The sequence below is a fragment of the Oxyura jamaicensis genome, unplaced genomic scaffold, assembly GCF_011077185.1.
Source record: "Oxyura jamaicensis isolate SHBP4307 breed ruddy duck unplaced genomic scaffold, BPBGC_Ojam_1.0 oxyUn_random_OJ72666, whole genome shotgun sequence".
Classification (NCBI taxonomy): Eukaryota; Metazoa; Chordata; class Aves; order Anseriformes; family Anatidae; genus Oxyura; species Oxyura jamaicensis.
The window spans coordinates 20508-32514 of NW_023311174.1; the positions used below are offsets into that span (position 1 = coordinate 20508).

General features: G+C 57.3%; 1 protein-coding gene across 6 annotated transcripts in view; it reads right to left on the bottom strand.

Moving 5' to 3' along the window:
- ARHGAP39 (Rho GTPase activating protein 39) overlaps positions 1-12007 on the bottom strand; it is a 70673-nt gene that overhangs the window by 17568 nt on the left and 41098 nt on the right. For all 6 annotated transcript variants that reach the window (XM_035314450.1, XM_035314451.1, XM_035314446.1 and 3 more), the window contains exon 2: positions 9082-9516. In XM_035314450.1, the coding sequence (XP_035170341.1) occupies positions 9082-9516 (435 nt within the window). The remainder of the gene's footprint in view (positions 1-9081; positions 9517-12007) is intronic.

A 12007-nucleotide genomic window follows, 5' to 3' on the forward strand; every position in this document is an offset into this window, starting at 1 on the left:
TGGGGATGGGATGGGGATGGGGATGGGATGGGGATGGGGATGGGATGGGGATGGGATGGGGATGGGGATGGGGATGGGATGGGATGGGATGGGGATGGGATGGGGATGGGGATGGGATGGGATGGGATGGGGATGGGATGGGATGGTTCGGTTCAGTTGGAAAGGACCTACAAGGACCATTGAATCCTACGTGATGACCAAGACCTCCACAGTTGTCTCCAACTTCATCCACCCTGTGAACACGCCATTCCCCCTTATTTATAAGAACAGCAGGATGGATCCAAACCATCTCCTGGCTTTGTCCTGACCTTGTTCCCTTCTCAAGGCAGCCCTTCATCCTGACTTGCTGCATTGCCCTTGCTCCATGCAAGCACCAGCCACGTCCTGTCTGTGCCTTAGGGACGGGTCACATCGTCCAGCACACAGATAGCACTTGGTGTCCCACCCTGCCTAGCATGTCTCAGTTTCAGCCAGGACCTGGATTTCTACTTAATGTGCCCAAAGGCAAAGCTCTTCAGCTTTTGGTTATTTACACCAGCCCCGTGCAGAGAGCAGGGGTTATGGATATTCACCAACATCGGTCCTACTCCTCCCACTAATAGCCCTGCTGCTCGGTTGGCTAAAACCAAGACAAGTGGAAGAGGCGAGTGCCAGAAAAAGCCTTTTTTTGGGCACATTTTCATTTACTACATTGCCGTTGGTTGTGCCAGTGCTTGGGAGCACAGCAGAGCCTGCAGAGCACTGGGCAGAAGATGGGAAGGTGGCGGCACCAACAGCTACAAACCAATTCCCGAGACACCTTCCCTGAGCGCGTTCACTTGAGGAACATGGAGAACAACACGTGGAGACGTGGGACAGCAAATCACACCCTGCTTTCTGGACCAGCATGGCTTAAAGACTCTCCTGCAACCCAGACCCAGCTCTTGTTCCACACTCCGTTGGGGTTCAGGCTTCCCCAGCATCCTCACGTGCACGCCGTGCCCCTCCGGGCCTCCCGCACTCGTTAGCCACATTATTAGTCTTTGACGAAGGGCAACGCGTTCCGATATTGCTCCTGCTTACGGCCGGTATGTGCTCGGGGAGCACAGGGAAGGTTCTTTTTGCCTTATCTCCGCTGAGGGATGTGCAAATCATCAGGCTCATTTGCAAAAGACGCAGCGACTCGTGCGCCGCGCAGATTATTAGACATTTGATCCGCATCAGAACGTAACAGCAAACATCTGGAGAAATAACTTCCTTCTGAGCAGTTTCCTAAGCTGTCGCATTAACGAGCCCTACGTACACATTAAGGCGCTTGCGTTAATAAAATTCAGATCAGATGTTGGTTTCAGGAGAAGAAAACAAATCTTCCTAATAGGATAGACCTCGAAGAATTTATTCAGGCAAGTGGCAATAAAATTAAGCTTCTGTCAAAGCTAATTTTAATGAGACTTCTGAGCCCTGAAATTATGACTGTGTTGAATTGCTTAATCCCTTTTCCCTCTACAATGCACGTGAAGGCACGCGCCTCCTCTTTTGTGACACTCAGCCTCTTCTCAGGAGAAAGGTGCCAGCTCTCGCTTGTCGTGCTGTACCCAGATCCATGACTGCAGCGTCTCCTCCACAGCGGGCAGAGCCTTGGTGGGTTTGATGGAAGGGGACCGGTGCTCAGGAAGCTTCCTAAAGGAGCTGCAGAAACAGTGCCTGAGGTTCATGGCAGTGGTTGTTGGGAGAAGACCTCCAGGAAACTCAAGGTTAAGAACTCATGGAAGCTCTAGGTCCAGAAGACCTCAAGGAAGTTAAAGGTCCTGGAGACCTCAAGGAAGCTCAAGGTCCAGAAGACCTCAAGGAAACTCAAGGTCAAGAAGACCTTCAGGCAAGTTCTTAGAATCATAGAATGTGTCGAGGAACCCACAGGCATCATTGGGTCCAACTCCTGAAAAGCATGAAAAGTCCATCTCTTGACCAACTCTAAAAGTCCAACTCGCTATGATTCTAAGGAGAAGACCCTCAGAGCAAACCGACTTATTTCTCCAGGTTTCCCCAGGAATCCCAGATCTCAGGACCACCTTGGTTTCCCTGCACAGAAAGTTCTCAACTCGCCCTGCTTCCTACACTCCATGGACCTTCTGGGAAGGTCTGTAAGACACAAAACGTCCTCCCGGGCCAGTGCCATGCTGCCTCCAGCCCAGTGCTTGGCTTCAAGACGTGGCAGTGAGGGAAACTGCTTATGGAGAGCTCGCAAACTTGGCCACTGTCTGTGGTCCCAAGGTGCCCCCCAGCACCTGGTCCCTGTGTTAGGGTCGTCAGCAGGGAGATGTCCTCCAAGGAACCCACTTCAGAAACGTTTTTGGACCAGTTGCCTGGGATTTATTTAATCCCTTCCTGAACGTGCAGCGACACCCACCTCCCACAGCAACACACTCCAGACGCCTGCCACCCGCTGCGTACCTCACCTCATCCCCTTCCTTCCAAAAAATACACACAAAAAGTCACCTGTTCATCAGCGGTCCCCTCTGGCCTTACATTTTTCAAGGCACTTGCAAATAAAGGGCACGAAGAGTGTTTCCTTCCACCTTGGGCCAAACCTTCTGTGCTCACCGGGACTCTGGGAGCAAGGTGGGGATGGGACCCGGGCTCCCCAGGCCTCCATCTCATGCCCACCCACCAGGAGGTCTGAGGAGCCGCACACGAATTTCGGCTGGCTTCCAAAGGTCCTGCAAATACTGCTGAGGCTGCCCCAGCGGCCACGGTTGTGTGGCTTTCGTGCTTCTGGTGGTGCTGGCTGGAGGGAGAAGGTGAGGGCGTGTGAGCTCCGGGGTGATGGAGCTTGTTCACACCTCGACTCCAAACCTGGATGAAGCAGCTGAGGATGAAGAGGGAGAGGTTTGCTGTTGGCACCGGCTGCTCCCGGCTTGGTGTCTCCTGCCGTGCCATGCCACGGCAGGAGACAATCTGGGAACGTTCAGGAGAAATGTGAGCGGTGGTGGGCTTACGCCCGGTGGGCAGCTCGGGAGCACAAAGGTGCCGAGACACGGAGGAGGGAAGCTGAAGCTCACAGACATCAAACTGTGAAGTTTTGTCTCATCCATGACGACTCCAGAGGGGGCTCAGGGAATGGCTGAGGTCGGAGGCTCCTCCGGTCCATCCGGTCCAAGCCTTCTCCTCAAGCAGGGCCACCACGACCGGGCTGCCCAGGACCACCACATCCAGGCAGCTTCTGAAGCTCTCCAAGGAGGAGACCCCATGGCCTCTCTGGACAAAGAGAGGCTGTTTGATCTTCTGGAGTAACCAAGGCTCTTTGATCATCCCCATGAATGCAACGAGATCAGAACCTGCGTGCACCTCGCTGCGCCCAAGCCCAGCTCAGGCTGCTGCCGGTCTGCGAAGCCCCATCAGCCAAACCCTTCTCTTTTTCTTCACTCACACAGCAGCGGGGAGGCTGCGTGAGACCAGAAGCGAGCTCTGAGTCACTGGGCAGAGGCGGGTATTGCCGAAAGCACCGTGCCCCGTGTCGGTCTGACCCGTGCTCGGCACAGCTCTTAAGGTGCGGGCTGAAAACCTCGGAGAGCGGTTCGTAGGGGACAAGTGCTCCACGCACTGCTGCCCACGGAAGCCAGGCCAGCAGGGACCGAACAATGCTGCTGCTTAAATATTAACAGCCTGGCAAGCCTGCTCGGGGCCCTCCTGCCAGCTCCTTCCAGCAGCTCTTGTTCGTGTGTGCTGAAATCAGAGCAAGTGGCTTAACGCCCCCTTGCACCATTCGGCTCCTCTTGGAGGAGGCAGCGCAGCAGCGTGCCCAAAGGGAAGGGCATCCTGCTGTCCTCATCCTGCTGTCCTCGTCCTGCTGTCCCTGTCCTGCTGTCCCTGTCCTGCTGTCTCTGTCCTGCTGTCCTCATCCTGCTGTCCTTGTCCTGCTGTCCCCATCCTGCCATCCCCATCCTGCTGCAGCTCCGGATGGACTCAAGGCGGTTTAGCCATGGGACACCGTAGGTCAAGCCAATGGTTGGACTTGGGGATCTTGAAGGTCATTTCCAACCTCGGTGACCCCAGAAGGCAGGATAGCAAACGGCAGGCTGGTGGAGAGGGGACCACGTTGTCCCCAGCTGTGCCGTCCCCGTGCAGGTGCTGAGCAAGGGTCGGCAGGGTCAGCGACATATCCACTGCAAACGGCGAGAGCAAGAGCAGGAACCAGGACAATTCCCACCTCCCAGAGGTGGAAGGCACCTGAACAAGTGACTTTGCTTTAGAGCAGGGTCCTCGCAACGCTGCCAAGTGGTTTCAGCCTCCTTGGTGCTCGAGGGGACTTTGGGGGCGCTGGGGACCAGCTCAGCCCTGCTGATGCTGCAGGTCCGAGTCCTTTTTCCTCCTTTTTGTCCTGCCCAGATGCCGGCAGTGCCCGTGCGGGGCTCCGAGGGGCTGGGGAGGCGCAGAACGCGCTGGTTTTAGCAGCCCACGCAGGGCGATGTCTATTTTCTCAGCTGGCTTACTCTGACAGCTGCAGTTGCATCCGAGCTCGCACTGATGAGGCCAAAAGCCCTGGTGGAGATTTTTGGGGATTTGGGATTCCCCCTGGGCGATTTCTTATTTTTTTGGGGGGGTGGCTGCAGCTCTCAGGCTGCCCGTGCCCCTTCCAGCCCTGCAGGAGGAAACCTGGAGCTGCTCCGGACCCAAGGAGCTGGAGGGTGCCCACAGCCTGACAGCTACTCCTGAGCCCTACCAAGGGAATAAAGCTGCTTAATTAGGGGAAAAATCAACTTCAAGTGGCTCCAGAGGAGCTCCCCCTCCAGCTCCTGTCCCCCTGCGCCCCCCACCCCAGCTCCTGCCCAAGCCCCGTCCGATGAATCGCGAAGCACCCAAAGCATCAAGAAGAGGGGACTACACCTCCAGCAGAGCTAAAAAAAGAAAAAAAAAAGTCTAATCATGTTAATCACGGTTATTTTTTTCCTTCTCCCCCCTGGAAGAGGAGGTGGCTCCGCTTCCCAGCGGCTCCGAGCGCTGCTTTTATTTTTAAAGCAAGGGAGGAAAGTGACGCGCCCGAAATAGCACAGCTCGGTGGCAAGGCCAGGAATAGAACTGAAATCCCAGCGCCTAATCCTCTGCTCTAATCGCTGGACCGCAAGGCTTCATATGCTTAATTACAGCCGCTGCTTCTGAAAAAAAAAAAAAAAAAAAAGGGAAAAAGATGTTTTTCTCTGCTGTTATGTAAGCTGCACGCCGGGCCGGACGCCGTGCGCACGCGTTGGACGGGTACCCAGCTGATCCCCGAGCCCGGCGCGCAGAAAGAACACAAAAAATCAGCAGGACGTGGACAGAGGGCTTTGCCCCAATTTGCCCCAGAGAGCTTTGCCCCAAGGAAGTGCCAGATGGGAACGTTTTTCCCCAAAATATTCGAGGAGGGTGCGAGGAGGGGGGTTAAACCCCAGCCTTCACCCCACAGATGTTTCTCCGTGGAGCCCGTGGTGTTCGTCGGGTGCCACAGAGCTGAGGCAATAAGCAAGAGGAGAGGAAACAAAAAGAGGAAATCCCCGTTTTAGCCCCGTTTGCTGAAAAAAAAATGCAATTTCCTCCAGAGTTCCCCTCCCAGGGCTGGCAACGTCCCCGTCCCAGCGCCCCAGGCCCTGCTGGGGGAACCAGGTCCTGGAGGAGGTCAGATTTTGGAGGTGGGATCCCAGAGCATCCTTTTGGGGTGGGAAGGAGATGCAGCTCTGTAGGGCCGACCCAGACCTGGTATTTCATCGCTGCATCCCCCAGCCCCCGGGGTGGGGGATGGAAGTGCCAGAACTGGTGGGGAAAACCTGCGAAAAAAGGCCAAATCTTGGGAAATAATGCAGGCACCGTTTTGGAGCAGGCAGGACTTGGGTGAAGACCCCCCAGTTCCTGTGGGGGTGTCCATGGAAAGCTCCCCTGGTGGCTCAGACAAGGTGCCTCTGCTCGTCGGTCTCCCCTGGGGCCTTGGGAGCCACCCTGGGGTCCTGGGGCCCTGCGCGGACCGAGGCGCAGCGTGCCCAAACCCAGCGACCCGACACAAAACCAGTCGAGGTTTCAGAGGGGCCACGTCCTGCTTTGATGATAAAGTGTCCGTTTTAAAGATCCAAATGCAACGCCCCGGGCAAGCCGGAATTCCATCCGGGAAGTTCTCTCCATCTGCTGACCACCCAGACAAACGTCCTGTCAAGATCCTGAAGACCACGTAGGCCCCACCGAGGACCCGGTGGCCACCGTGGCCTCCGGCCAAACCAGAGGCTCCTGTTCCCAAATCCCCCGTCCGTGGGGCACCTCTGAGCACGAGGTGTGATGGGACGGGCGCTGAGGGACGTGGTGTAGGGCTGGGACCCAGCAGGTTGGGTTGGAGGTTGGACCTGATGGCCCCGAGGGCCTTGATGGCTCCTTGAGATCAGCTGCTCGAGCCTTGCCCCTCGCTGTTAAGACCAGAGGTGTTCGGGAGGGAAACCTGGCTGAAATGAGTTTAAGACTCAATGCTGTGAACCTTCGAGCACGGGATTCAGGCAGGTGACCTCCAGAGCTCCCGTCCAACCTTGGCTCCCCTATGAGAAGCAAAGCCAAGTCCTGGAGAAGCAACCTTTGTTAATTCTCCTGGTAGGACACTTCAGCCCGGTCTCTGAGCAAAAGGCAGGCGCTCAACTCACCCCACAAAATCCCACTTTCACCCCTCCCCAGTCCCACAAAACATCCCCTTCTCTCTTCCCTTTTCAAACGAAGCATCCCCAGTTGTCCTCCCCGGCACACCAAGCGCTGCCAGACCCGGCATCGTTACCACCGCCGCTCGTTCCCCCTTCCTTCGCGAAGAAGGGTCTTGGGGCAGCCTCCACCATGACCCTTGTCCCGTCCACCACCCCAGTTCCTCCAGAGAACTGGAGACGCCGCTCAACCGCCAGCCAGCAGCGCGGCCGTGGTGGGAGGCGCCTTGGTGCTCAAAGCGAGGGAGGCGGCCGCACGGTGAGAAGAAAAAAGCACCAACAAGGCAAAGAAAAATAATATTTATGGAAGACGAGGCTAAGCCTGCTCTAAGTATTTAACTATCCAGAAACCTAGATGTCGCTGTACTCATCTTCGAAGAACGGAAAATGAGTATTCTCACCTTTAACCATTTATTTAAGCATTTTAACCATTTATTTTAACCATTCCCATCACGTCCTGTTTATGCCTCCGGGACGAAAAGGCTCAGGACTCACTGCTGCCTTCCGCAGGAGTCTGCACACCTCCACCCCCAGGAGCTGTAACACCACGCCCCACGCAGCTCTCCCACGTTTTAGGGCTCAGACGGGCACAAAACGAGCGCATCGCACACAAATACACATTTTTGTGTCTTGTGGCTGGAAGCTCGAGGTCACAAACAGCAGAGCGCGGAGGGGCCCCGGGCACCGAGAAGCTCGAGGCACTGAGCTTTGTTGCTGCCCTTCGCAGCTGCCATCGCCACGATCCAAAATCCATTTTTAATTTCCATGGCTCGTGTTTGGCTTTATCTGGCCCGGGAGCGCCGGATGCTTCTAGAGACGGAACCTCGGCGTCCCGGGGGATTTCCCGTGGGCCGGCAGCCAAAACCCCCCTTCCCTCCTCAAAATCTCAGCTCCTGATGCGGAAAGCCCCCGGCCGCAGAGCAAACTCCCCGCCCAGCATCCTGGGCTGCTCCGATGACCACAGAAGTACCCAAACCCAGGTGTTTTTAACCATTTAACCCCGTGCCCCATTGGAAATGCACCCAGGGGCTCAGCCCGTGGTGTCGCCCCTTCCCCGAGCCAGATGTGGCACGGACCGAACCCCCAACGGGACCAACACATCACCTCCAGCTGGAAATTGCCCATGGCACAGCAATATTTGCTCCCTCGAGTGGCTCCCATTTTTTTTTTAAATTTATTTTTATCTCCCCCGAGGCAGGAGGTGGCTCCTGCCCCGGTCGGGTTTACGCGGCGGCGGCAGGTCCCCGTGGGCGAAGCCTCTTGATCCGAGCTCCCCGGTGTCCTCCTCCCACCCGTGCGCCCCGCGATGCCCCCGCACAGCCGAAGCCCTGGAGGAGGAGAGGAGGCGCGTGGGATGAGCGACCTGAGCCACTCGCCCTGGCTTCTGCAGGCCAGCAACACCCAGGGAGGTGACAAATCCATGGTGCCACCGAGGCCTGAGCTTCCTTCGTCCCCTGGAAGCCCCCGATGGTGCACGTGGTCCACAGGAAGATGAAAAAATACCCAAAAATGGTTCATGGCCTGTAACCCTTCACGGGGGGTGACCACGCACTGAGGAGCTCAGGGTGCTCTTGGAGCAGCCACGAGGCCTGGAGAGGTCTTAGCAATGGGCAGCTAAAAATATATATATAAAATCATGGAATTATGGGATGATTTAGGTTGGAAAAGACCTCTAACACCATCTGGTCCAACCTTTGAAGCAATGGAAGAGAAAACAAGGCTCCCACGGGGTTGGGAGCTGGGCTCTGCTCCGATGCACCGAGGAGCTCCTTTGCCAGATGGGTGCCCACCGGGGAGCTGGAAAATGCTCCCCGGGTGCAGCTCGTGCGAAGGACGCAGAGGATAAATGGTGAACGCCTCCAGCAAGCACCTGCAGCTGCATGGTGTTGAGCTGGATGGAGGAGGAGGAACTGGGGGACGGGGCTGGGGGCAGCAGAGCAGAGCCAGGGGCCGGTGCGAGGAGGGGATGGGGAGGACAGGAGACGTGTGCTCGGCCCCTGTCCCAGCTCTGCGGGCGAGCAGGGAGCAAAATGCGTCGCGAGGACGGATCTTGCTGCTGGCTTGCTCGTGCCAGCGTGCACCACCACGTTGTGGAGGCCAGGGAGTGATTTTGCCCGTAGGAAAGAACACCGAAGCCAGCGCTAACGAGGAGAAGCGGCTCCCACGGGGTGCCTGCACCTCTCACGGGTGCTTGCACCTCTTCCTCCAGTGACTGCTCAACAGATGAGCGAACCGTAAACCTTACAGGTGTCACTGCCCTCGCTAGAGGAGCTGCCCGATGAGTATCTCCCCGCTGCAGGACCAGGACCCCGCTCTCTGCCCCTCCGTGCTGCTCAGCACCGGCACCCGACCCCGCGCCGCGCCCGCGGCACCGCACCGACCCATCGCCGTCCGCCCTCACCTTTCCGTTTCCTCCTTCACCACGGCGTACTGGGTCGACTGCCGGCTCGACCTCGTCTGCTCCGGCACCTTCTCGCTGCCCTCCAGCTCCTGCTCCAGGGAGGAGCTGGTGCTGCCCTCCCTGCTGACATTGCTGCTCCTGCCGGGGCTGTTCTCCGTGGAGGCTCGCGGCGACTCCGTGTTCTGCTTCAGGGTCTGCAGCTTGGCCAGGGGGATGATGTCGCAGTTCTGCGGCCGGTGCCACACCGTCCGCTGCGTGGTGGCATTGTAGTAGTAGAAGCGGGAGGTGTTGGGGTCGAAGAGCTCCCACCACTGGTTCTCATTGGTGCGCTTGATGCGCACGCCGGCCGGCGGGTCCCACACGCACTCCCCCGTGATGAGGTTGGCGTACATGCGCTCCCGCGTCCGAGGCTCGATGATTTCCACCCATTCCAGCCTGAAGGAGAGGAAGCAGAGAGAGGGAGGGAGTCAGCGTGCTCCCGGCGCCGTTAACGCTAACGAGGCGCTCATTTGCAAAGGGCTACACGCCTGGTTTTCACCTCCCAGGGGAGTTCAGCCAAAATGCGAACCCAACTTACAGCATCCCAGCTTTTTCCCCGGCTCGTGGCTTTGCCCTCTGCATTTCGCACCGTTTGGAGGCGAGTGGCCTCAGAACCAGCCCAGCCTGGTGGTGTTCACCCATGGAGAGCTCATGGGTGTTGGCTCCAGCCCTACCAGAGCAGCCACGCAGGTGCCCACGGCCAGATTTGGCAGTGCTGAGGCAGAGGCACAAGCTCCTGCGTTGTTCTGCCGGGATCCCTGCCCTGCATCCCGACTGCAAGACACGTGGCCACGTACGGCACGGCTCTGCGGCGCACAGCCCACCTCTGGAGTGTTATCCCACCTCCAGTGCTCATCCCACCTCTGGCACTTCAGCCCACCTCTGGACCACATCCCACATCTGGACCACTTCCCACCTCTGGACCGCTTCCCACCTCCGACACACGTCCCACCTCCGTCAACCGCCCCGCCACACCATGACCCGCGTCGGTGAAAACCAGGAGCTGCCTCAGCGCCCAGACCAGAGGGACCCAACAGACCCGACCCTGCCCACCTCTGCCCAAGGAGGAGCGGGTCTCGCCTTGGTCTCTGCGTGGGTTACCGGGCTCCTCACCAAAAGACGGAGCAGAAAACACAGCACAAGGGTCCCGCCACCACCCCCGCGAGCTGAATGCGCTCAAAGCGGGGTGTTTAAATGGCAAAGTGGGACTTGGGCGCAGGAAGGTGAAAGCAGGTTTAATTAACTCGTAATCACGCAGACAACGGGAATTCACCAGCTCTTGAGATTACCCCAAGCACTGCAGGCGTCGCCTTTCGCTAATCCAGAGGATGCTGAGGCTTACTGCCAGCCACGTTTTATTCAAACTCTTCGCTTTTTTTTTGTGTGTGGGCTTACGTAAAAGATAAAGGGGATGTTCTTATTAATGAAAAGTCCTTAACGTGGGATTTGTGCTCGTCTACGTTCGCCAGTCTGAGTGCTGTGAGGGAAGGCAGAGGAGCAGGTCGTGAGAAGGCTGCAGCAACCCTAAAGCTGGAGGCCACCTTCAGCTTTGTGGAGTCCAAAATTTTCTCCAGGTCCCCACTGAAGGCTTTAATTTGGGTCCTGGTGTGGAACAGCACTTCTCATTTCTGGGATTTTGGCCCCAGATCGACATCAGCATGGGACAAGCCGTGCATGCACCCGGACAGGAGCAGGGAGCCCATGGTGAAATGAGCTCAGAGCCCCAAACCATCGTGGGGATGCACGAGGAGCCCCACGGGGCTTGAAGACGAAGCCCTGCTCTGGCCCAACAGCACCAGCAAAGCAGCGGGGTCGTAAGCCATAAATCCCAGCAGGATGTGGGGACAGGGCTCCAGCACTGGCCTGAATTGTTCTGGACCCTGTCTTGAGCTTTGCAAAAAAACCTTCCACGTTGTGATTTTTCCCCAGAAGTGCAAATCTCAGGGCTAAACCCCTGAGTATTAGAGCATTGCGGAGGTGCTGGTACGGCACGACGGCAGTGGGATCAGGGGTACGGGTGCAGCACAACTCATCTGGGTGCCAGGAGCAGGCTCAGCCTGGAATTACCACCATTATTTACCAAATTCACCCAAATTCTCCATGCCATGGAGCAACCTCTGGTAGCCAAAGGGGCTCGGAGCCGCTGCGCCACAGCCACGGGCAGGAGCATCAGGTAGACCACGGGAGCGCAGACCTTAGAGGAGTTTGTAAGTGGTGGAAAGGGGCTCGGGGACCCTCAGACCCACTGGGAAGGCTCCAAAAAGCCCGGGGACTCACCCTAACTCCCTGAGCTGCCCCAAAAAGGAGCCCCAGTGATGTGCAGGTTCAATCTGTCGGAGCACAAAGCCGGCGTGCCGGAAAGCTCGTGACCCCGTGGCAATTAACGCGCCGAGCCAATCCAATTACGAGCAGCTTCCATTCCGCCGTCTTTCACACTTAAAAATGACGTGGGATTTATTGATAACCGCAGTTACGAGGGGAAAAACAGCCGAGCCAGCATCTTTCTGTACCAGAGCACAACGGGGTCAGGAGACCGCGTCGATGCCGTGTGCGCCTCGTGGGGAAGGAAGCGACCCATGGTAGGAGGGGGAAGGAGCCGGAGGGGCTGTTCCTCTTAAATCAGTCCTTTCCTGAGCAGAATCTACTCAAAGTGACGTTTTCCTGGCAGCCCTGAGGTGACTGTGTTGTGCAGCAGCCCCCGAGGAGAAAACTACATCCAGAAGCACCCAACTACAACCCAAAGCGCTCAACTACACCCTTAAGTGTCCAACTACACCCAGAAACATCCAGCTACACCCAGAAGTGCCCTACTACAACCCAGAAGCAGCCAGCTACACCCTGAAGCACCCAACTACACCCTGAAGCACCCAACTACACCCCAAAGCAC